The sequence below is a fragment of the Ailuropoda melanoleuca genome, chromosome 3, assembly GCF_002007445.2.
Source record: "Ailuropoda melanoleuca isolate Jingjing chromosome 3, ASM200744v2, whole genome shotgun sequence".
Lineage (NCBI taxonomy): Eukaryota > Metazoa > Chordata > Mammalia > Carnivora > Ursidae > Ailuropoda > Ailuropoda melanoleuca.
This window is the reverse complement of record NC_048220.1, coordinates 60,762,584-60,786,987: the sequence shown is the minus strand read 5'-3', so window position 1 is coordinate 60,786,987 and position 24,404 is coordinate 60,762,584. Positions and strand designations below refer to the sequence as shown.

General features: G+C 38.5%; 2 protein-coding genes across 4 annotated transcripts in view; one reads left to right on the top strand and one right to left on the bottom strand.

Moving 5' to 3' along the window:
• Positions 1-383: 383 nt before the first annotated feature.
• CCNH (cyclin H) lies at positions 384-23,271 on the top strand. Of its 3 annotated transcripts, XR_004624127.1 has the most exons (10): positions 384-738; positions 2,770-2,892; positions 5,002-5,075; positions 6,105-6,315; positions 10,447-10,610; positions 14,028-14,098; positions 16,824-16,935; positions 19,919-19,994; positions 20,569-21,760; positions 21,843-23,271. XR_004624127.1 is itself a non-coding variant. In XM_011232844.3 (9 exons), the coding sequence occupies exons 1-9, from the start codon at positions 622-624 to the stop codon at positions 20,605-20,607; spliced, it is 987 nt and encodes a 328-aa protein (XP_011231146.1). In that variant the 5' UTR covers positions 384-621; the 3' UTR covers positions 20,608-23,271. The 3 variants fall into 3 exon arrangements, 2 of the variants coding, with proteins under 2 accessions (XP_011231146.1, XP_002913665.1); XM_011232844.3 differs by having other exon boundaries at positions 20,569-23,271; XM_002913619.4 differs by having other exon boundaries at positions 385-738; positions 19,919-19,979; positions 20,569-23,271.
• RASA1 (RAS p21 protein activator 1) overlaps positions 23,121-24,404 on the bottom strand; it is a 121,917-nt gene continuing 120,633 nt past the window's right edge. Inside the window, exon 25 of the mRNA XM_002913620.4 lies at positions 23,121-23,957. Coding sequence (XP_002913666.2) covers positions 23,874-23,957 — 84 coding nt within the window. The 3' untranslated portion in view covers positions 23,121-23,873. The remainder of the gene's footprint in view (positions 23,958-24,404) is intronic.

Below are 24,404 nucleotides of genomic sequence, written 5' to 3'. Positions count from 1 at the left end.
ATGTTCCAAGCACATTCTTCTTTAAAAGTCCCAAGAATGCTTCTGCCTTAGGACCTTGACTGTTCTATCTGCTCCCCCAAATCACCCCCCACGTGACTGATAGGCTTACTCCCTCAACTCTTTCAAGCCTTCGCTCAAATGTCACCTTTTCAGTGAGGGGTACTCTGAACACCCTACTTAAAAGTTGACAACTTCCCAGGTCCTTTGTCCACTTCTGCCTACTCCATGTAAATTGTTCATGTCAGCCTCCCCACAACCTCACCTTCCGTCCCTTGCGGACATCCCTGCCTGTCGCTTCTCCTTTAAATTTTGTCGGGAAGGGGCGGAGCTAGGGCCTAGCCTTACAAAAAGGAGGAGCGTGTCCGTAGGCTCCGCCCACTTGCGTGTCGGGCGCCAGCGTGACGGACCCCCGGGATGTTCTCCTCTTAGTCCGCTCCGGAAACGCCACTGCGGACGGAAATATCACATGATCTTAACGTCGACGCGCCCGCGCCGGCTGAACGGACGCCCTCGGTTTCCGCGGGCTAGCGTTTGTGCCTTCGGTCCTTTTTTTCCCCCACGGTGTTGTGGCGTTTGGGGTCTTCTTCTCCAGACTCTCGGGGCCTGCTTTGGAATTTCGCGATGTACCACAACAGTAGCCAGAAGCGGCACTGGACTTTCGCCAGTGAGGAGCAGTTGGCACGACTGCGGGCAGACGCCAACCGCAAATTCAAGTGCAAAGCGGTGGCCAACGGGAAGGTGAGGAGTCTGGCGGCCGATCCCCTGCCCCGGCCTCTAAACTCTTGAGCAGCTACTGCCCACCCCCCTTCCCTGTTCTGCCTTCCCTGGGGCTTCCGCACACATTCGTCTCCGCTGCCCGTGCCTCTGCGGAGGGCGGGGCGTTTTATTTAATAAGCAGGCGAGTACTTTGCCAGGGATAGTGGGTACAGAGACCGACAACGCCGTTAACGTAGTCGAATGGCAGAGGAGCAATCAGTAACACGGCGAAGAAAAGACTGTAGGATGCTGTCGTAGTGCGGGACCAGAGCTTTTTGTTAGTCGAGAGGATAAGTAGGCGAAGGTTTTTCCCATTAGTTCACGGAGGGAAGATGGGGAAAGGATGTTCCCGGCCGACAGAGCCACAGGTGCGAAGTGGGAGGTCGGAGTTGCAGGGCGGCTGCGTGGAAGGCTCCGGATCCTGTGGCAGAAGCTCAATACAGGTGCTTGAAAGGCTGGAGAAGGTATAGGCCAGGAACTTGTAAGCGGTACTAAGGGGTTTGAGCTTACGACGATGAGATGGGGAACTTCTGAAAGGTTTTAAATGGGAAATTAACCTTTCAGATTCTGTTTTAGAAAGAGATCTCAGGAAACCTGGTGGTGAATGGATTGGAGAGGGCAGGGTGGAGGTAGGGAAACAGGGACGGTCAGTACAAACCAATTGACTGAAGATGGTTTAGACTTTGGTCCTGCAGGCCAGGTCCTTTCTGTTAAAGCTCCCACCGGTTTACTTTTCTTTCACAAGTGCTGCCACCCATTCTGGTACAAGCTTCCCTCTGGCAAGTATTCCATGTTTCAGACCTAGTGGTACTGAGCCACTTTACCTTTTACATTTAACTCACGTCTGTTTCATGCCGCCAGATTTTTGGGCTACACAAAGTAGTACGTACTGTGCTGTGTACCAGGCACTATTCTAAGCAATTAGTGTTAGCTCATTTAATTCTCACAACTCTCCCATGAGGTAGATGCTGTTATTATCCTTGCTTTACAGCTGAGGAAACTGAGGTATAGAGTGTTGAATAACTTTTCAGGACTACATTGTTGGTAAGTGGCAGAGCCAGGATTTTGAACCCATTTCTGTTCTAAATCATAATGCCATGCTGTCTCTATAAAATCAGTTTGTATTAATATTAGTTTCCTTGGGCTAGCATAAAAAAAATTCACACAATCTGGGTGGTTTAGAACAACGGAAATTTACTGTTTCACAGTTCTGGAGGCCTGAAGTCTGGGATAAAGCTGTAGTTTTTAAGGGAGGCTCTTTTCCTCTTTCGGCTTCTGGTAACCCTGGGTGTTCTTTGCTTCTACCTCTGTCTTTACATAGCGCTCTCGTTATACGGATACCAGTCATTGGATTAGGAACCCACTGTACTCCAGTATGACCTCGTCGGAACTAATTACATTTGTAGAGATTCTGTTTCCAGATAAGGTTACGTTCTGAGGTACTGGGGGTTAGGACTTCAGCATACCTTTTTTTGGTAGTCCTAACTGATCCAGTAACACTGCCTAGCAGATACTTGTTGTAAAATTGTTGTATTATTTACCATCTAGTGTATTCTGTAGAGAGTTTATAAAGACAAATAGGAGGGAATGTTTTAAGGGCCATAATCATCGTGGAGACACGTGTTTTGTTTTTTTTTACCTCAACCTGTGTGACTTAATGACTGAGAATGAGATGTTGAAAGCTTTCCGACCAGACAGTATCTGTCTTCTATTTGATTTATAATTGACATCAAACTTGTGAGCATATGCACACCCTCTGTCATGATTCTTTTTGCCCTAATAAAGCAAATGTCCCCCTGACATTCCGAGGAATTGTGAAATGATGGTATAGTTTGAGTTTATCAAATATTTCACTAAAACTGTTTTGTGTAATAATTAGCTCTATAAAGAGAAAAATGACATATGAGTATATTTCCCTTTCGTTGGAGATACAAGCCAAACTTCATCTGGACAGAGAAAAGTATTTTAAGATTTTTCATTTCATTGAACTTTTGTTGTAACTTTTGATTAAAGGTTCTTCCAAATGATCCAGTCTTTCTTGAGCCTCATGAAGAAATGATACTTTGCAAATACTATGAGAAGAGATTATTAGAATTCTGTTCAGTGTTTAAGCCAGCAATGCCAAGGTCTGTCGTGGTAAGTTATGATAGTGATAAAGTATAATGTCCTTTACCTGACTTCTGAAATCACAACTCTTCTAAACGTGTAACTCAGTTCTCTGCCCACATTAGGCAGACTAATATATTCAAGCTTTTGTCAGTTTATGTATTTTTTGATAAATTCCTTAACTTAGGAATTCCTGTATCGTTTCTTGCAAAGTATTTTCATTCTCGTTTCATTGTCAAAAGAGTTTTGAGATCTGCTAGACAGGTCATGACATCCTCATTTTATAAAGAAAAGATTACTTTCTGTCTGAGTTCTCAAATAATGAGCAATAGAACTGGGAGTAGAACTTAAACTAGTGCCTTTTCAATCTGACAAACATGTTTGAAATAAGTCATTCATTCATCATTCGTAATCAAATGCACCAGCTAAAACTCATGCCATAAGTTGTTCTTAAACCTTGATTAGGAGAAGCTGGAGATTTACCTTTGGGTAAAAAATTGTCTTGTGGTTGTTTGAGATGCGTGGTTCTGAGGACTTCATTTGTGTGGGTGTGTTTACTGTGGTGTGGCACTGGTGAGCACAAACAGGTAGTTAGAATTTTGTGGCTAACGGGATTTGCATGCACTGTCCTTGAAGTAGTTCCTTTAGTATATATTCTTGTTTGTTGCACATAAGCTGCGGTTGAAAAGCTGAAAGATAAAAGAGGAGGAGCATAAAACATTTTTTCTTAATTATCTCACAGGTTTGCTGTGAAGATCAAATATGAAAGTCTGTCTTAAGTGAAAGACTATCTTAAGTTTCAGGGTTCTACAGAGTGGGGCGCCTGGGTGGCTCAGTTGGTTAAGTGTCTGCCTTGGGCTCTGGTCATGATCCCAGGTCTCTGCTCTGCAGGGAGCCTGCTTCTCCCTCTCCCTCTGCTTGCCGCTCCCCCCTGCTTGAGCTGTGTCTCTCTCTGTCAAATAAATTTATAAATAAAATCTTTAAAAAAAAAAAAACATAAATATAGTTATACAGAGTGAAAAACTTATGACTCAATAGAGAATAACTACCTAGGGAATAATCTCCATTTTTAAAGTTGAAAAAACTGAAGTAGCGAAATTTCTTTGCGTAACGTGCTTATTTATAACTGATTGGAGTTTTTTGTTTTATTTCACATAAATTGTCAAACCTAAACTTTTAAAATATTTAAAAGGAAACTTCTTTATATCCTAAAATAGATAAACGTCTGTTTCGTTGGCTCTAGCCAAATGACATGGTGGTTAAAAGTACAGGCAGGTCTTAGTTGAATCCATCCCTGTTCCTTATTACATGTGTGACCCCAAATAAGACAGTTAACCTTACTGATAGTTTCCTTCTCTGTAAAGTGGAAATAGCAATACTTCACCAAGCTGTTGTAAGGATTAAAAAAAGATGATGGCTTGGTGCTTGGCACAGAGTCTGGCCTGTGGGATACAGTCAGTAAATAGTAGGTGCTGTTTCTACTGTTTAGCTTGGCAACATGAGCATGGTTCTATCACACAGATCCAAAGTGGATTTAGAAAGAAGGTTTATTGCCCCAACTGTGTTAATTCTGTCAACGTTTTCACAAGATTGACTGGTTAAGCTGTGAATATTTGTATGTTTCTCCTTGATTTTTTCTACTCTCGTTGACGTTTGTTGCTCAGGTCTAAAATAAACACACACAAACTTTTTAAAATTAAGTCAGTGACCATAGGAAGGGTAACCAGGGTGGGTGAGGAAGGACAACAAAAGGTCTTTTGGCTGTGACATTTCCATAGTAATTCATCACAATTTATTTGATTAAAGAATTAAGTTTTGGTATTTTGTATGTTTAACTTTTTCAAAGAAACCTTTGCATAAGTAAGTTTAAAAAAAATTTTTTTTTTAAGATTTTGTTTATTTATTTGACAGACAGCGAGAGAGGGAACACAAGCAAGGGGAGTGTGAGAGGGAGAAGCAGGCTTCCTGCCGAGCAGGGAGCCCGATGCGGGGCTTGATCCCAGGACCCTGGGATTATGACCTGAGCTGAAGGCAGACGCTTAACGGCTGAGCCACCCAAGCGCCCCTAAAAAATTTTTTTAACAAAATTTAACACGTATGTGTGAATAGATTCTGATAATGTATTATTTTTAATCTTAGGGTACAGCTTGTATGTATTTCAAGCGTTTTTATCTTAATAACTCAGTAATGGAATATCACCCCCGGATAATAATGTGAGTATAATTCTAATTTATTGATTTTCATTTAAGAAAACCTTTATTTGTGTGGAAAAAATGAGTTCCTAATAGAGTAATTAGAGTTGCATTCTGTTACAAATTTATACTGTCTTTATACTCCTTAAATATCTGTAATATTCCCTCCCTGTAATACGGATGGCATCTGAACTTCAACTTGTTCATATTCAAATTCTGTTTTTCTCAGACTATCTTCCCTAATGTCTGTTAGTGGCACCTTTCTTGTCTTTGTTGCTCAAGAACCATTTGTGGTACTTCCTCTCCTTCCGTATCTGTCAGTTTACAAGTCTTGTAGCTGCAGATTCATTTCAGTTGAACAAAAGTCCATTAAAAATAAAGATGAAGCCAGTATGAGACTCATCAAAGAAGTTGCTTTCAATCACATTGTCCCTGTTTCTCTCTTTTTCGCTTTCTTTTCTGCCTGTCTAGGTCAGACCCTTGTTACCTCCAATCTTGATTTTTGTGGTAATTTTATTACTAGATTCTCACTCTGAAATTCATGGTAGTAGCTATGAGAGTTTCATAGATTACTGAGGTAATAATCTCTATTAAAATACCTTCAGAGACTTCACTGATGGCCTTCCGCAGTGTTCCTTCAACCTACCTTTCTTCCCCCTGCTTCCCGTGCTTTCTTCCCAGGTACATCTGTGTATACTGTTGTGTTCTTCCATCTACATTTCATGATTCAAAGTACTCTTAATCTTCAGTTATTTTTCCAGATATTTATGTTGAACTATATGAAACTGCCATTAAGTCAATATTGGTTGAATGCTGTGGCAAGATTATACAGTTCATCCTAATTATATAGTCTTCTAATGGATAAAAAGTTTGAACAGAAAACTCTTTCTCTCTCTCTCTCTCTTTTTTTTTTTTTTAAATAAATTTCCTGCAATGTCTAGCATAGTCACTTGTTAGGCATTTTTAGAACTTACTTTTAGCAATAAAATATTCAGGTATTTCTTAAAGTATGTACAGATCCCATTCCCAACCTTTACTTTTTTCTTCTAGGCTCACTTGTGCATTTTTGGCCTGCAAAGTAGATGAATTCAATGTGTCTAGTCCGCAGTTCGTTGGAAATCTGCGGGAGAGTCCTCTTGGACAAGAAAAGGCACTTGAACAGATTTTGGAATATGAACTGCTTCTTATACAGCAACTTAATTTCCACCTTATTGTCCACAATCCTTATAGACCGTTTGAGGGCTTTCTCATTGATTTAAAGGTAATCTTGTTGATATAAAAAATAAAATAGTAGAATGTACACCTTTGCTATAGTTCTTTAACCAGAAAAATGAAAATTTTATTATAACTTGTAATCATCCTAATTGTTACAACGTGAGCTCATCTAAAACGTGAATTTAGCTTGGACCTCTAGTGCTATAGTTCTCAAACCTCAGTGCCACCTAGAAGATTTGTTAACTCGGATTGTTGGGCTACAGTTCCAGAGCTTCTCATTTAGTAGATCTGCAAATACTTATCCAAAAACTGTAATGAGGAGTATTATCAGTTTAGAGTAGTGCTTCCGAAGATTTAAGTCAACTCTTCTAACTCTGAAGTAGACTGTCATGGATCTGATTCAAAGAACCACATAAATTCTTGTTTTTAACTAGGCAGTGGCTAAGTGATTTCTATTTTTAGTGCATTGTGAACTTGAATCAATATGTGGGCATCAAATATATAAGGAAATAAGCATTGACAAAAGCAACTTAAGTTGTTTTGTTTGGGCCCTGAAAGGGGACTTGGGTAGTGTGAGTGAAGTCAAAATGGAAGTCAAAAACTCGTTCATTCGTCTCGGTTGAGTGGCAAAATTTGGGTACGTACCATATGCCAAACCATTGTGCTTGAGGATTGAGACAAGAACAGCCTCAACTCTCATAGGTCTTACAGTCTAATGGGAAAGGTAATCATATATCCAGTGTGCTACATTGTTCCAGAAGGAAAGATACTGGATACTTCAGAATGGGATGGCAGATTGAGAGGAAGGGAAGACAGTTGTGAGAAAGGGTCATTTAGAGTGAAATTCGGAGCAAGAGTAGGAATTAGGTAGTTGAAGAACATCCCAGAGAGTCTTCCTTAGTTCAAGGTCCAGATTCAAGAAACCACAGTGCACTAAAGAACCTAAATAGAGCTTAGAAATAGAGGGGGAGGGGCGCCTGGGTGGTAGGTAGAGTCCAGACTGTGGAGGTGATATTAAGGATTTTGAACAGAGCAATGGGAAACCAGCATAAGGCTTAAGTCTGGGCAGTGGCATAGTTAGGTTTGCAGTTTAAAAAAAAAAATCCTGTTGGCAAGCTCTTGCATCAGTCTGCGTCAGCTGTTTATTGCACATATGTATGTGTCAGCATAATGTGGAGAATGGATTAGAGTGGATGAAAGGATACCAGTGAGATGCTGTTAAGAGTAATCCAGGCAAGGGGCGCCTGGGTGGCTCAGTCGGTTAAGCTTCTGCCTTTGGCTCAGGTCATGATCTCCAGGTCCTGGGATCGAGTCCCACATTAGGCTTCCTGCTCAGTGGCAAGTCTTCTTCTCCCTCTCCCTCCGTGATCAATCTCTTGCTCGCTCTCTCTAATAAATAAATTAATTAATAAATTTTAAAAAAAAAAGTCCAGGGAGAAGATGGTGGTTAGTTTGACTTACAGTGGCTGAGTACAGAGAGAACTTCCTAGACTTACGAGATACCAGTCAGAATCATTAGAGCTCGAGGATTGATTTCATATAGAGATTGAGAACAGAGGAGGAATCCCCCCGGTTTCCGGCCTAGGCATATAGGAAATGGTGGTTCACTTCCTGACACAGGAAACACTGGCATAAGACAGATTTGTTGATGATGGAGGAGTGGTGGTTGATGAATCTGGTTTGGGACGTAATGAATTTCCAGTTTCTGTGAGACATAAGGTGTGTCTGGAGGTGGGAGAAGATGGCGAAGCTATAGGTACAGATTTGGGTGTTGTTGCTCCTGGAAAATTTAAAGTGGATTGGCCGAAAGGATCGTTTGAGGGGTAGAGAAGGGCGCCTGGTGGCTCAGTCGGTTAAGCATCTGCCTCTTGGTTTTGGCTCAGGTCATGATCTCAGGGTCGTGAGATTGAACCACACGTCACTTTGCGAGCATGGAGTCTGCTCGAGATTCTCTCCCTCTCCCTCCACCTCTGCCCTGCCCCTGCTCTCATGCTCGCTCACTCTAAAAAAATAAATTATTTTCAGTAAATAAATAAAGGCTAGTTAGAGATATAAGAAGCCATTGAGAAGTCTGAAGAATATCCAGAGAGATAGGACTTTGTGGAGAAGTGAAGAGAAGTGGAATACTTTCAGAAGATGAGCACAGGTCATGCTCTAATCCTGTTCAGAATTCAGGCAAAGTAAAAGCAAAAGGATAATGTTTGCTGGATTTAGTGCCAGAAGAGTCATTTGTGATTTTTGTGAACTTAGTCTCCATTGAGTGTGGAGGAAGAAAGCGGATTGGAGCCAGTTGGGGAATACACAGAAGTTGAGAAAACAAGTTATTTATAACCTGGATTCAACAGCTGGATTTTGAAGTGGAAAAAGGTGATTGATTGAGAAGATGGGGGAACTCCTAGGAATAGATGAGAGAGGTGGTTTTTGTGTTTTGCTTTGTGGAAGAAACTGATGTGGAGAGCTAGTAGGGAGAGCTTAAAGGAAGAAGTGAAGAATAAGTAGCTCAGGTTTCTCTTTGGAGTGAGGTGAAGGGACTGGCATGGGATTCAAAGCAAAATAGAAGAATTGGCCTTGAGAGAATAATAGCTCTTTGAACAGAGGGAAAGGGGAAAGCATGGGTTGAGGACAGTATTACGTCTGGGGATTGGTGCTGACGGGAAATGGAGTGTCTTTCTTTGTTAAAGGCAGAGATCATTTACAGAGAGTGATGGAGTTTCTGAAAATTACCAGAGACATTGAGGCAGATGGAAAATGTTGAACACAGTCACTGAAAAATGGGAGAACAAATTTTCTATGGAATATTATCATAGCTAGGCAGTGTTGAAGAGCCCTCCTGAGGTCAGTGTACTTGAATTTATAGTAGGACCAGAGCTCTTGGTGGTATTGTGCTCTGTTGCAGCACCCAGAAATGTGGATATAGTTACAAAGCAGAAGATTGCTTGAATTCAGCCATTGTTAAAGTTTTGTCTGAAATATGTTGGCAGCATATCGGGGCAGGGAATTCTGGAGGGAAATGAGAATCAGCAGACATTGGTGAGTAGGGGCAAGTAGAGGGATAAGGGGATAAGGGACCAAAGGTTCTGAGGAGGAAGTCAGGGAATAGCTGTGAAGTAATTGAGCAAATGTACTGGGGGAAAGGAGTACCGTGGTCAGAGTGGAATGTCTGAATTTGTCATATTAGAGGTCAGGCATTTCAGGATAATAAGACATGGGTGTGACTGTACAATTAACTTAGGGTATTTTGTAAGAGCATAGACGAGATTTCTTAGTGCCTTGGGACTTGAGTGTGGATATCTGAAGTAGATCTGAGGGCTTAGGATTTAGAGTTCAGTATAAGAAGAGTTTTCAGGGAATATGGACTCATCCATATTTCTTGGGCATATTCTAAAAATAATTCTGTAATCAAACCAAGATCCATTTCCATTTACGTCTTCCCGGAAGTAAACTTTAAGTAGCAGGAATTTCAAATCTAGATGAGGTGGTGCTTTGATTCCTAAATGGCCTCCAGCTGAATCAAAGCTGCACTTTACCTTGGAGTATGTGTTTCTTAGGTCAACTTCAAACCTCTCTTCCCCTTACAACTCAGGTGGAAAAGGTCAAAGAGAGGGATTAACATAAATCAGAATAGTGCCAAGTATTATACTGGGAACTTAAGATAAATTATCTTAAAGCATATATTTCTTAGTATGGGTTGTGATTAAAAAAAAGTTTGAACAAGTCACTGAGGAAAAGCAGATTCATAAAACATGCAGCATTTAATGATTATACTTTTGATACATTCCGATGCTGAATACAAAACAATCTTACATGGAAAGATTAAGGTGGGGTGTTACCTTTTTTTTTCTTTAAGATTTATTTATTTGAGGGAGTGTGTGCATAAGCAGGGAGGGTGGGGGGAGAGAAAGGGCGAGGGAAAAAAGTCTCAAGCAGACTCCCCGCTGAGCGGGGAACCCAGTGAGGGACTCCATGCACGGCTCCATCCCACAACCCTGAGATCCTGACCTGAGCCGAAATCAATAGTAGGCTGTTGAACCAATGGAGACACCCAGGCACCCTTGGGGTGTTACTTTTATAGATAAAAGAATCCTGTGTTAAGCATTTTCTTATTAATATAAATATTTTTGAACTATTATTACTGTATTAACTCGCAGAAGTGATAACATTTGCACTTTCTTTCTAGACTCGCTATCCCATGATGGAGAATCCAGAGATGTTGAGGAAAACAGCTGATGACTTTCTTAATAGAATTGCATTGACAGATGCTTACCTTTTATACACACCTTCCCAAATTGCCCTGACTGCCATTTTATCTAGTGCATCTCGAGCAGGAATTACTATGGAAAGGTATTAATCTGTGTTTTAACTTCGATCAGACTCAGTTTATCCCTTCCTGGAGACTGAGTTTTTAAGCGAGATTCACTTTGTGACTGTAGTCCTTTATACGTACTGTGGTTGGGAGGGTTGGTGAGGGTCAGTGACTGAGAGAAAAAAATGAAATGACCTTTTATTTATTTATTTTTTTTTAAGATTTTATTTATTTGAGAAAGAGACAGAGTGAGAGCCCACGAGTAAGGAGAAAGGGGCAGAGGGAGAGGGAGAAGCAGACTGCCTTTGCCAGCTGAGCAGGGAGCTGATGCGGGGCTCGATCTAGGACCCTGAGATCATGACCTGAGCCGAAGTCAGACACTTAAGTGCCTGAGCCACCCAGGCATCCCGTCACCTTTTAAAGAAATCTTTAAAAACTGAGTGTCTTTGAGCTGAGAGGATCCATTTTATGACTAAGTAGAAGTAAATCAGGTGATCCTTGAAAGACTGATGGAGCTGTCTGCAGAGAATGAACGTACTTTTGTGAACTGGTAAGCACCATGCACACAGCAAATACATCTGCTTGCTTTATCATTCTTCTCCTGCTGTGGAGCATGTGTGGCATGTGGAATTCAGTAAAGATCTGTTGAATGAATAATGCTTTAGGGAATGTCCAAATGAATTGCACTCGAGCTGTTGACACCTGTAGCTGATGCATAAATGCCCAGTGAGAACCAGGCTTTGCGTTAAGCCCTTTACCTGAATTAAGTTTACTTGATTCTTTGCAATAGCTTGTGCACAGATTAATTGAACATTGTTTTCATACTGATTTGTAACTGAAGCACAGGCTAGTAGTAGCAAATTAGATTTCGTAAGTTTTTATCGTAATTTCTCTTTGACCTTTGAAGTTCTGCCTGATCTTATTCCTAGAAAAATCTGAGAAAGATGAGAAAATTTTCTGAACTTTAACTGTTCTCCGTGTTTGTAATACCCTTATCCATAATTTCAAAATCTATTGATAATGGTGGTAGAAAACGAGCAGATGTGATGTAGTCTGTATTCAGCTTAATGGGAGTGTTTGTATGTTTCCTTACAGAAGTATGAATGTAACTGGTAACGGGCTGCTTCCCCAGACATTACTGGATTGTTGTACATTTCACGGTACTTTCCCTAGGTTCCCTTTCCAAATATTTCAAAACAAATCCAAGATAAGGGATTGTGGTCTAATGTTTAATTTATGTTATGCCTTTTTTCCACAAACACAGCTCACCAAATGTACATAAATACATACATTTAATCCCAAAGTGATATATACGTCCATTTATTTAACTAACCAAAACTTTATCAGGTGCCTTCTCTGTACGATGCACTGTACTGTTAGAATGAACAAAGCTATCAATCCTTGTTCCAGTTAGGAAAGATAGCCAGCAGATGGTTGCTATCTATGGAGTTTAGGTGTGAAGCTTCCATTCTCTAAGAGAAGAAAGCCTCTTTTCCACAATTCAGATAGCCAAATATTTGATTAATCTCTTGAAGCATCATATCTGATGCAGCATATATGCAGATTCTCCAGTGGTGAGATTGCCCTTATGTAGATAGAGAGGGATGAAGTTTACATCATCTTGGAAGTATAGTTACAATTTCAGGTAGCCGAAACTGAAATTGGGGTAACTTGGGCTCATTGCAAATTAAGTACACTTTTAAATTTCCCAGGGAGTATGAAGAGTTGGGCATTTTTTTTCCTTTGAGGAAGTATTTGTAAATCATTTTTAACTTCTGATTTACTTTGCAAACTTTGGGGATACATTGGAATTGCCTTTACATTTATTGCTGGTTTCAGAAAGGGAAAGTCCTTGTGCTGTTATATTCTGGATGATACTTTAGATTAATACTCATAGGATATTCTTTTGTTAGTTCTGAGTTGTCCTCTTTTTTACTGGATTTCGAGATTTATTTTTCATCTCTTTGACTTCTTAAGTATTCCTGCTTGCTTATGGATTTTTTTTAATAAAAATATTAAAATTCTAAACCAGATTGAGATTGAGTTGCTAACCTGAAGGTTCGTAGAGGTGTAAAGAGTCTGGTCAGCTAACTCTTCGAATCAAATGTATCACTCTTATGTTTAAGAAGTGGAAAAGAAAGAATAAAAAGAGAAGATGTCAAAAGTGTAAGGGGTTTTAGGAAGAAAAAGGAAACGAAAAGACTGCTAGTTATTTTGAAATACTGATAACCAGAAATGTATTAATTACTAAGGGAGTTGTTGATTTTCATATCTAATATTAATTCCCATCATAGATGATGAAGTAACATCAGACTTAGTTATCAAAACTTACATAATAGCACTTAAATAGTCTGGATAGTGTAAAAGATAGCAACAAAATTTCTTAAAAAATTGTTGTTGTAACTGTATTTCACCATGTATTCATTTTGCCAGTTTTCAGAGAAATTAATACTTTTTTTGCACTCGTGTTTGAAGGATTACTTATGCCCTCACAATCTGTTCACTTGGGCCTTTATCAATGGTAGTTCAAGTTCAGAGTAGGTGAATATGTAAATACAGAAATTATTTTCATGTTGCTATCATTGGTTCTGAGAAAAACAGATAATTAGGCTTTATATTCATTTATGGAAAAGTATTAACACTTTTGATTTGGACTCTATGCAAATAAGATGTAACAGATTTGCAAAGCATGAGGATATTCTGAATGGTTTGAATACCTATTAGTCCCAAGAAGAGCACCTATAGTTAAGTCGATATTAAGGGGAGAGAGAATCCTTGCTAGTATCATGTTCCAGTTCTGCTACTTCCTAGCTTTGTGACTTTGGGCAAGTTACAAGATCATGACTTGTCTGTGCCTATGACTCAGATTGTAAAAGGAGTTAGATTCATAGAGTTTATATATTAAACACTTAACAGTAGTAATAATTAGTACTTTAAATGTTATATTCATAACCATTTTCTTTCCCTCTGAAAGCTTATATATTTCAAAATTTAGGCAGATTAATTTGAACATTAAACATCTTTTTTTTTTTTTTTTTAAGATTTTATTTATTTATTCAACAGAGATAGAGACAGCCAGCAAGAGAGGGAACATAAGCAGGGGAGTGGGAGAGGAAGAAGCAGGCTCATAGCAGAGGAGCCTGATGTGGGGCTCGATCCCATAACGCCGGGATCACGCCCTGAGCCGAAGGCAGACGCTTAACCGCTGTGCCACCCAGGCGCCCCGAACATTAAATACCTTTTAAACGAAGTTGTATTAAATCCTTAAGACTATAATACTTATAGATTATATAGTTTTGTGGAGTTCAAAGTATTGTTATTTAATACTTTTAAAGTAAATTAATTTTAAAATTGCCCTTAATGAAATGAACGTGGGGAAACTAATTTATGATGTCATGTTTCTCAAGAAGCTGTATGTGTTCAGTAGATTAAAACTTTTTTCCTTTCTTTACCAGTTATTTGTCAGAAAGTCTGATGCTGAAAGAGAACAGAACTTGCTTGTCGCAGTTACTAGATATAATGAAAAGTAAGTAAAACAAGACACTTTATACAGTGTTCTTCGATTACAAAGCTACTTTCTAAATATCATCTTGATATTTAACCTGAGATATCATATAGATTGTTGTTTAAATTTACTTTCATTGAATTAATGTATCATGGGGGCGTGAAGGATATATTTGTTGGTGGAGAACAAGTATAGGGCGTTCATGAAAGGAAGTAGTTTGTACACATAGAGAACTTACTAGGAAAGAAAACAGAAGATTCAGAAAGGGTTAAGTTTTAAAACAGAGTCCTTTTGAAGCGTACCCGGATATATGACAGGCACAGGAAAAGATCTAAAGGGAACCAAATTAAAGATAATACTTAAATTTGGAGTTCTGTGTTGTAATCAGCTTTAATTAATGCACGTGATTTGCTAGTTATGTTGACACTACAAAAGCCGTGGTTCTCCACCAGGTGTGATTTTTGCACTATCTGGGACACTTTTGGCTGTCAGAATTTGGGTGGGGGCGGGGGGATTGGCTACTACTGGCATCTAGTTGGTAGACTAAGAGTGCTGCTAAACATCTTATAATTCAGTGTAGCCCCTTGATAGGCTAAAAAATGGCTCCCCGAAGATACCCATGTCCTAATCCCCAGAAACGGTGAATGTTACCTTAGAAAGTCTTTGCAGATATGTTTAAGTTGAAGATCTTGAGATGGGGACTTTATCCTGGATATCAGGTAGGACATAAATGCATCACAGGAGTCTTTGTTACAGAAAGGCAGAGGGAGGTTTGACACAGAGAAGGCAATGTGAAGACAGAGCACAGAGAAAGATTTGAAGATGCACACCTTAAAAATTAGAGTGATATGGCCACAAGCCAAGGGATGCTGGCAGGCGCCAGAAGCTGCAACGGGGAAGGAATGGATTTTCCCCTAGAGCCTCCAGAGTGAATGGGGCTCTGCTGACATTTTGATATTGGCCCAGTGAAACTGATTTCAGACTCCGGGGCTTCAGAACTGTGAGAGGAGAATCCATTTCTGTTGTTTCAAGCCTTACTGAGTTTAGAGTAATTTTTAATAGCTGACTCAGAAAACAAATATAGCCCCCCACAACAAAGAATTTCCCAGCCCAAAGTGTCCCCAGTGCCAGTGTTGAGAAACCCTGTCTTAATGGTTAAGATTACCGACCGACCCCTCTCCTTTCTTCATTCTTGCCCGTGTGTCACTGAAGGCTCATGGCTACTAAGCTTTAGGATTAAAAGTCAGTTGTGTTGGGGCGCCTGGGTGGCACAGCGGTTAAGCGTCTGCCTTCGGCTCAGGGCGTGATCCCGGCGTTGTGGGATCAAGCCCCACATCAGGCTCCTCTGCTATGAGCCTGCTTCTTCCTCTCCCACTCCCCCTGCTTGTGTTCCCTCTCTCGCTGGCTGTCTCTATCTCTGTCAAATGAAAAAAAAAAATAAATAAAAATAAAAGTCAGTTGTGTTTGTCTCCCAAACTTTTGTGGTACTTGTCCCTGTTAACTAAATACGTAGTTGAAATATAGGGTAAACCAGTAAAAAGATGAAAAATCATGATCTTGGATGAGGGTAGTAAATGAGGGTACTTTTTATATGTTTTGTGTTTCAGAAGGTAAGATGCTTCAGGGCGTGTAAATACCATTTCTTGATTCTCTGCTTGAAATGATCTTGAGGGCTTTTCCTTCAATTGAGAGTGATGGATTTGTGATTAATGAATCATAAAATTGTAGGTCTTCAGTTCCACCACTAGAGGGTGCACTTCCAAAGCTAATTGTGATTTGGCCAGGGATACTAGTTAGGACCATGGAATTTAGTAGGTAAAAGCCTTAAAGATAACCCACTGTGTTCATTGTACAGCGAACAGTTTTTGACATTTCTTCTCAGTAACCTTGTTTTACTCCACTTGTTTTAACAGAAGTAAGGATAGCTCTGGACAAAACACTCAAGAGCTTTAACAATATTAAGGTATCTTATTCGTAATTTTTTGAAACAAAGACACTAAGCCACAGATTAATGCAGTTGAAAACACTGCTTTGTCTGCAAGCCAGCAAGCTCCACCTATCTGGCACATGTAACTGGCTAATAAGTCCTGGATCTCTCTCCATTCCCCTAGAAGTTCTTGAGATTTCTATTTTTTCGTTTATTGTAGTTGAATAACATGAACAGACTAGGGTAGAGGGCATTTCTGCAATTGTAAAGTCACTGACACAGTAGTTTACTTTTAGCCTAAGGAGGACCTTTTTGTTTTCTTGGTGATGCTTTATTGTATAGGTTCTGCTTTTTGTTGAAGCGAACGATCACTGACACATTCTTAGTAGCATCCTCCCTTTATTACATGTCATCTAATAATGGTTTCCTTTGTAAATGAGAAGTACAGTCTTCAGGCCACCATCTGTAGCATAGAGTGTTGTAAGTACAGTTGGCAGAGAACAAAGCATGTCTATTAAATCATGGATTTTTAAAGCCTTAAACCTGAAAAAGTGACCACGGTGGGATTTGGAAAAAATACTGGCTAGATTTGTAGAACGTGCTTCATTTTACGCTGTCTAGGATATGGGCTAAGCAGCAAACAGCTTTGATTACTTGGAAGTATGGTATGCATTGGATTTTAATGCAGAACATTACAATCCTAATCACATTTCAAGAGTTTTGTTATTGTTTCCATAATAAGATGGGAAAGTACTCAGCTCTCTATGGGAACAGGACTTTTTATTATCTAGTATAAATCTTTTTTTTATCTCCACAAAGGTATGAGAAACTTGGTAAAAAAATACGAGCCTCCCAGATCTGAAGAAGTTGCTGTTCTGAAACAGAAGTTGGAGAGATGTCACTCTGCTGAGCTTGCCCTTAACGTAATTACGTAAGTGGACGGGAGTGTTATTCGAGGATAGATATAATTGTTATTGAGGGTTGCTTGTCCTCAGATGACTTGATTGGTAAATGTTTGCTTTTGTGGGGAAAAATGACTTACCCATTAAGTTGGGTAATGACCCACTTGACCACCTGACCACACTGACAGGCACTACTTTAGGACAAAATACCCATTCAGTATTTTTAATTGAGTGGACATTTCTAACAGGCTTATACATGAGATAACAGTTTGGCTTTCATAATACAGTTCTCCTCCTATGACTGATGTGTTCTTTGGCTTGCAGGCCCTGTCCCGTTACTCCTCATGGGACTTCTGGAGTCTTTCTAGGGTATCTCTGAACCTCTTTTGCCCTTTTAGTGTTTGGGTTCTTTACAGATCTTGTCTGAGAGAACAAGTATACTGTTTCAGATTTACTTCTGTTAGCTAGAGCAGGGAAAGTTGGCCTATTTCGGGGATAAACTTTAAATTGAAGACAGAATAAGTAGGAAAATGTGCTGTTAGATATTTTCTTGGCAGCCATAAGGAACATCTGTCTATAAGGTCTCTTACTCATTTGTAGGCTGAATGTGGAAATCACAGAATTCGGGTTCTTTATGCTTTGCAAATTGAAGGATCCACTCAAACCTCATCTTTTAGGAGTTTAAACAAGTTGGGGGTCTGGGCAGGTAATAAGAATGGGGAAACTATTGTTTTCTCCTTTCTGTGGAATACATTCTGATTCAAAAGCTCTACCTTATTTGTTAACATTTAGTGGGAGTTAGCACTGCCATCTTACAGTTAAGATGCATCTGACACGTTTTTATCTCTGTAACTGGTGAATATACTGTACTACATCATGTCTGAGAAACCAGAACAGTGTTCCATGGCCTTCAGATCCAATTCTTTACACAGTCGCAGGAGGTGAATATCCAAGGATTTATGAAACATGCAAAATGTGGGACTACTTTATTATATGCCAGCTATCACTGCAAAGCATGGCTTAGCTTAGAATTTAAAATTGGTACATCTCACTCGTGGGTTTGTGGTACACAAATGAAAGAGACAGAATTTCACAGAAATCAAAGAGTGGTTACAGAGAAGTAAAGAAATGTTGACTTGAATAAATCAGAGTATTGCAACACTGGTTATATTCTTTTCACATTGATTTTGAAATGGGCTTAGACCAAGGGTTGGCAAACTCTGGCCCACAGGCCAGATGTGAACGACTACCTGTTTTTAGAAAGACTTGTACTGGAACAGAGACATACCCATTAGTTTGCATACTGTCTATGGCTCTTCTCACACTGCACCAGGAGTTTGGTAGTTGTGACACAAACAGACTGTATCGCCTATAAGTGTAGAATATTTACTATTTGAGCATATAAAGAAATTTATCACTCTCTGGATCAGACCATTGAACTGTTAATCTACCCTTCTAGCTAGGTAACTGAACAGACCATAATCCAAAACCTCTAACTGCCAGAGTACCATTTCCAAGTAACTATGTGCTTTTGTACTGTGTCAGGCAAATTCTGCATCTCTGTGAGTACTTGGGAGGGGCTTTTCAGACTAAAAAGGACTTTTTTAAAAATCCAGGATAAAATGCAATAAATAACAAATTACTAGAATGAAATAGATAAAATATAAGCTGAAACTTTATTAGATTTTCAGTAGTCATAAAATTAATCGATGGAATTGCTATAAAATTTTCTAAACAGTCTGTTTCTGTGTTTCACCTTACTGCAAACTGAAAATGGTTCATGGCTGGTCCGTGGACCACGCTGACAGGCACTACTTTATGACAAAATATTTGTTTTCTTGCTTTTTAAAATTCCTTTATCTTTCTCATTGCACAGTTAACTATATTGTCATTACTAAAGTCAGTACAGGTAAACCAAAGTTCCCTTTGACTAAAACCCAAATCCAGTTGTGACTTCAGAGGTAATATTTAGTTGGTTTACCTTGGCCAATCTGTTCTGTGCATGTGTGTATGAAATAAGTTTTTTCCTCTTTATTAATGCTTTCATACATACTGTACAACTTTTATAGTATCAGTCTTTAACTTCTGCCAGCTTAGGTGAGAAAACAGTATCATGTTGGTATTTTAATTTGTATTTTTCCTATTACTACGAGGCATTGGTGTTTCTGCTGTAACAGTCATTTTTATTTCTTCTTCTGTATTGCCTGCTTACAACCCTTGTGCAGTTTTCTGGTGTTACTTTCCTGATCTGGAGTTCTTTATGTATTTTATATACTTGTCTTTTCCTATATATTCTACAGCAATTTTCTTCTGTTTCTTTCAACTTAATGTGATATTGAGGAGATTTGTTTTCTGTTTTATGCTCTTACGTTTGAATACCTTTTCTTACCCTGAAGTTAATCTTTATTTTGCTTTGTGTTCAGCTGTTAAAACCATTTAGAATTATTTGTGAATGACATGAGGTACACATCTTACAATACTAATTTTTTTCAAATAAAGTTATCTATTCATTTTTTAGAAATTTGTAATTTTCCCCAGTTACATAGTCATTGTAGATTAAATTCCTATATATACATCGTTGTTTTTTGCCTATCTGCTCTGATTGATCACTGATCCAATTAATTCTTGGTAATACACACATTAAATTATTTCATCTTTTATAGTGTTTTGATGATAACTGGGACAGGGGCGCCACACTTTATCCTTTCAGATTCTTTTTGCTATTTTTGCATATCAGTTATACTTGACAGGTTCCATGAGAAATTTTATTAGGATTTTAGTTAGAATTGCACTGAACGTAAAGATTATGTCTTCCTTTCCATAATTCATCTCTTTCCATCTACCGTACCTTTGTTCCGTACCTTTGTTCTTCAGTAGATATATATAATTTCATATTTAATATATTTGTATTTTACGTATATACACATATATGTATATATATAGCCTTGTCAGTTTATTTTATAGTTTCTGTTGCCAGTTATAGATAACTTATTGATGGCTGCTCAATTATAGGAAGAAGAGGAAAGGCTATGAAGATGATGATTATGTCTCAAAGAAACCCAAACATGAAGAGGTATGTTCTTCAAAGGTAAATTTTAAGTTATTCTTATTGTATAATCCAGTTTGACCATACTGTTAAGATTTTATTTTTCCAGAATGCAAGTATTAGAGAGATGTGGGCTTTGAAGCCTTCATTTTTGTTTTTTTGCATCCTTCTTGACGTATATTGTCTTGTTATTACGGGATTTTTCTCACTTCTTTCTTACCTGTTCTGTAGGGGGTATGATAGTTAATTGACGACGAATCCTTCCTATGGTTATGGAAGGCACCAGAAGTAGATATAACATGCTAAATTTCTCCTCTGTTTTTGATTCTCTAAGGAGTCTTCTCTTACCCATTTCAAAAAAATTGTACCTTACATGTCAGATATAAATTATAAGAGGCAGAAGGTCACAACTGTAACCTTTACTCCTGACACTGGTATAGTCTCGTGAGACCAACCCATATTACTGTGAGACTGAAACTACTACAAATTGTCCTGGTTTGTTACCTTCCTGTAATCAGAGTAAAAGGAGATTTTCCTGAAAGGTAAGGAGGTAAACAAACAGTGCTGATAAGCATCAGTATAATGTTATTCTTACTACGTTTTCTTTCCTTCTTAGGAAGAATGGACTGACGACGACCTGGTAGATTCTCTCTAACCAACTGAAATTGACTTTCCAGCGCTGACTAATCAACAGAAGGATGAAGCACACCTGGCATTTAACTTTACTGAAAAATGAAATAATGTGAAGGCATCAAATATATTAAACTTTTCTATTTAATTTTTTTTTTCCTTTCAGTATAGCTTTATGTGAAAACCTGTGGAAGGAGCCAGAATAGCACCAGGTTTAGTCTTAATACAGTAGTCAAAGCTGTAATTTATTTGCCTATATTGTTTTAAACAAAAGAAACCTATTTTTCTAAGAAAAGCACCAAAAAAGGTCACAAAATTTAAAACCGAGTAATCAGCTTTAACCATGCTAGGGAGTGTTTTTCGCCCTCTAGAAACCTTTATAAATGCCTTCTCAAAGTCATCGTGATAAGACTTAGCTTGCTTGTATGTAACTACCGAACTACAAAATGCACTTCAACTGGCAAGTGCTTCAACTGTGAAACTGAAAGCTGGTTACCTAAGGTAATCATAATCCGTATGTGTTGTCCTCAATTAGTTACCCGAAAACATTACCAAGTATGTTCTAAAGAAAGAAGAAATGAAACACGCAGTCTTGAATAGAGGTCTAGATAAAAAGATTAAGTTGCTGTAGGTCAGCAGATGGTCACAAATTGAATATTCAGTTTCAAAACTAACACATTATTCAGGTGAATCCATATAAATAAATAGGTGTACAGTTATTAAGAACTTATCAAATAAAATATGTTCAAGAAATTTAATTCAAATTGAAATGAGTTGATAAAGATGTACCTGCAGACTATGGTACTAAAAACACGTGGATATGATCTGGGCTGTCTCGTTCACTTGATGACTCCGGTCAAGTTCTGAAGCTCTCTGCTAATTTCCCAAGGTGCAAATGGGAAAAATAATGCCTACTTTTTCCAGGATTAATGGGAATATTGCTTGCATATACTAAGTGTTCAGTAAGTGTTGCATATTAATAGCATTTGTTAAAGTATTTAACTGTGATCTTATTCGGTTTCTAAGTTGGAACCAAATCATGAATGTCTGCTGAATTTTTTCTAGAAAACTGGGTTGCAGGAATTCTGAGAAACTCAGTAGCCCTGTAAATCTGAATTTGGTGGATACACAGCTGTCCTCAGTGTCCGTGCATCCCAGGCTGCACGTGCCATTAGAGTGTAGGTACCATTTTAATTCCAATCTCAGTATGTGAAGGCAGTATTTACTATATGCATATTCTAATACTTCTTTACATTTTAGGTCTGAAGTTTTTGGTTTTAGTTCCTTCTCATTGTGGAATTTGGAATGAAATTGATGAAGTGTGATTTTACAAACATGGACTGGAAGAAGCCAAAGTTGACAATCTTCCAGTGCAGTCCAAGTTAAGTAGCAGTGCTGCTAGCCTCTAGACAGCATTGCAGAGTGTTCATAATTTATCTTGTCTTTTAAGTCCCTAAACTTTGGTATCAGAGCAAGGTCCACATTTATTATTTCTGAAAAGTCTGCTACCCCGCACCATTAAGAAAGTTTGAGGTTTTATTTCCTCTTTGACCCAACTAGTTACTGAAGGAGTACAAGGTAAATGACACCTTTCCTATTTCAGCTTAAGAGAGAAAGATGGCATTAAAATATAAAAGGTAGAAGAGGAAATTTCAGCCTGGTCAGTATGGCTGAAGACAAGACTGAGGGGGGAGGACTAAGTTGCCTCGCCCTAGAATTTGGACCTCTTTGGATAGTGTTTAAGAGTTTTTGGGGATGTCGCTAGTCCATATCCCTTCCACTCTATCCTGTAACCCAAATGGGATACTGCCATGGTAGTCCAGCTGTAATGCAGGAGTGAGGGGAAAAAAGTAAAGTAACAGGAATTGAACTGACACCAAGGAAAAGGGGTACAGGAGAGTAGACTGGGTGTTTGGCTGTTGAACATCAATGTTCACCTGCTCCACAGAAGCAACAGCCTCTAATAGCTTAAAACTTTGCTATGCATCAGTCTTATAAATCCTTGTTTTTTTTCCTGTATTTTAAAGTGTTAACTAAAGTGTTGCTCTTGGGATCTAGTCCTTTAGAAAATTATTTTTTCTTTTACCATGGAAAATGCTTTTCTGCCGTGTACTTTTCGGTATGCCTTCTCTCTCCTGCACAATTACGGGAGGGAAGGAATTGTTACTTTCTTCTCCCTGGGCCTTGCTCTGGTACTAAATTTGAACTGCCCCTAAAAGGAGGAAGAAAATAATGAAATTGAATGCATAGCTGTATTTAGACAGGAGTAATCAATTATTCAAGATATCCCTTGGTTTTATTTTAACTTAAACCCTTGTGAATACTTCACAAAAATACATATACAGAAGCAAATAAAACTATAATACAGTCAAACTATGCAGCAGATAGAACAAGTAGTCAGAAGTTCGGAGATGGATGGATAGCTGTGTAAAAAATCAATTTGGAAATGAGTACTTTCAACAAAAGCATTCCAGATATTTTTAGACACATAAAATAAATTGGTAATCTATAGAATGGATGAATGGGTAACATGCATTGATCAGTACAACGACCAACAATATTTATTGAATTCAAACTATTTACTGTTGTAAACATTTAACGAAAGCATCATGAGATCTAAATACAGCCTTTGACAATTACAACAAAATAAGTGGTATGTTTAAAAAATAAAGCTGATGAGCAATAGATCCATTCTATATTTTTTTTTTTCCAACAGTTCAAGAGAAAGCACAGTATTTTAAAAAAGTATACAGCAAAGAAAGATTGTTCCTAATTATAGTGGCAGACTCTGGAAACTGTAAATACAAACAGTCATTGAACAGTCAAACGGTCGTATTCCTAATCGGGAGGAAGTTACAGTAAGAACAGTCAGCAATCCAGTTATACTCAGTTGTCAATAGAATGCTTTTTCTTGTCAGTTGATTTCATAGTTCTTTTTCCAAGACGGAGCAAAACTTTGGCAATTGGATGTATTGAAAATATATTTTCCAAGTTCAAGAAATAGTCTTCGCATTTTGTTGTGTGAAAGGTGATCGGTACACCAAAGGCTCAGAAGTTGGTAAGGATTGATTCCGTATGTGGAAAAAGTGCAAATTTCCTGCACAGATAGCTTACAAAGCTGCTGGCACATTTACTCACCAGCAGAATCTTGGATTTTGTTTGCATAGCTCACACATCACTGGAATGTGGAAAGGTGTGCTATTTTTTGGCAAGAGCAAAGGAGACATTATACTGATGTGAATTACCGTGTTGGGCATGCTGAAGCCAAGCAGAACACTTGGGCGAAGGCTGCTACCTGACATCGTTAGTTTTTGTATACTGGTTTTGTTTTTGTTGAAGCAGTTCTGTTATAGCCAGAAGCTTTTTCAGTACATGCTAAACAAGGAAAAATAGTATGAAAATAATTAGTAAATAAATGAAAGTTCAGTCAGAAACTTCTTCAGGGAACCTGGATTTTGTAAAAAGCCACATCAATTCAAAGGAATTAATATTAACCATTCTACTCAAAAGCATAAAACTGTGAACGTTTCTATTATTCAGTCCTTGACTCAATTTTTTTGGTCAAGATACAATTTTTGTACACTAAACAGAATTTCATTTATTTGGCATTTTCACATCTACTTAGGACAGAACATCTTGCCAGAAGATAGGTTGATCATTACAAATCACCTTAAGCTCCATAAGATCACGGAAAAGCAATCAGCTTGCAGCCCAGTGAACACTATCAAGTATCATGGAAGAAACAGGACTAGACCACACTGGGCCTAAAATTAATTAGGCCAAATTCTCCAATAAGAATTTCATTTGTAATTTAACAAACTC

Coding starts and splice junctions, on each gene's coding strand:
- CCNH (XM_011232844.3), top strand. CDS start 622: ATGTACCACAACAGTAGCCAGAAGCGGCACTGGACTTTCGCCAGTGAG. Junction 5,076..6,104: donor TATCACCCCCGGATAATAAT/GTGAGTATAATT, acceptor TTTTTCTTCTAG/GCTCACTTGTGCATTTTTGG. Junction 16,936..19,918: donor CTTGCCCTTAACGTAATTAC/GTAAGTGGACGG, acceptor GCTCAATTATAG/GAAGAAGAGGAAAGGCTATG.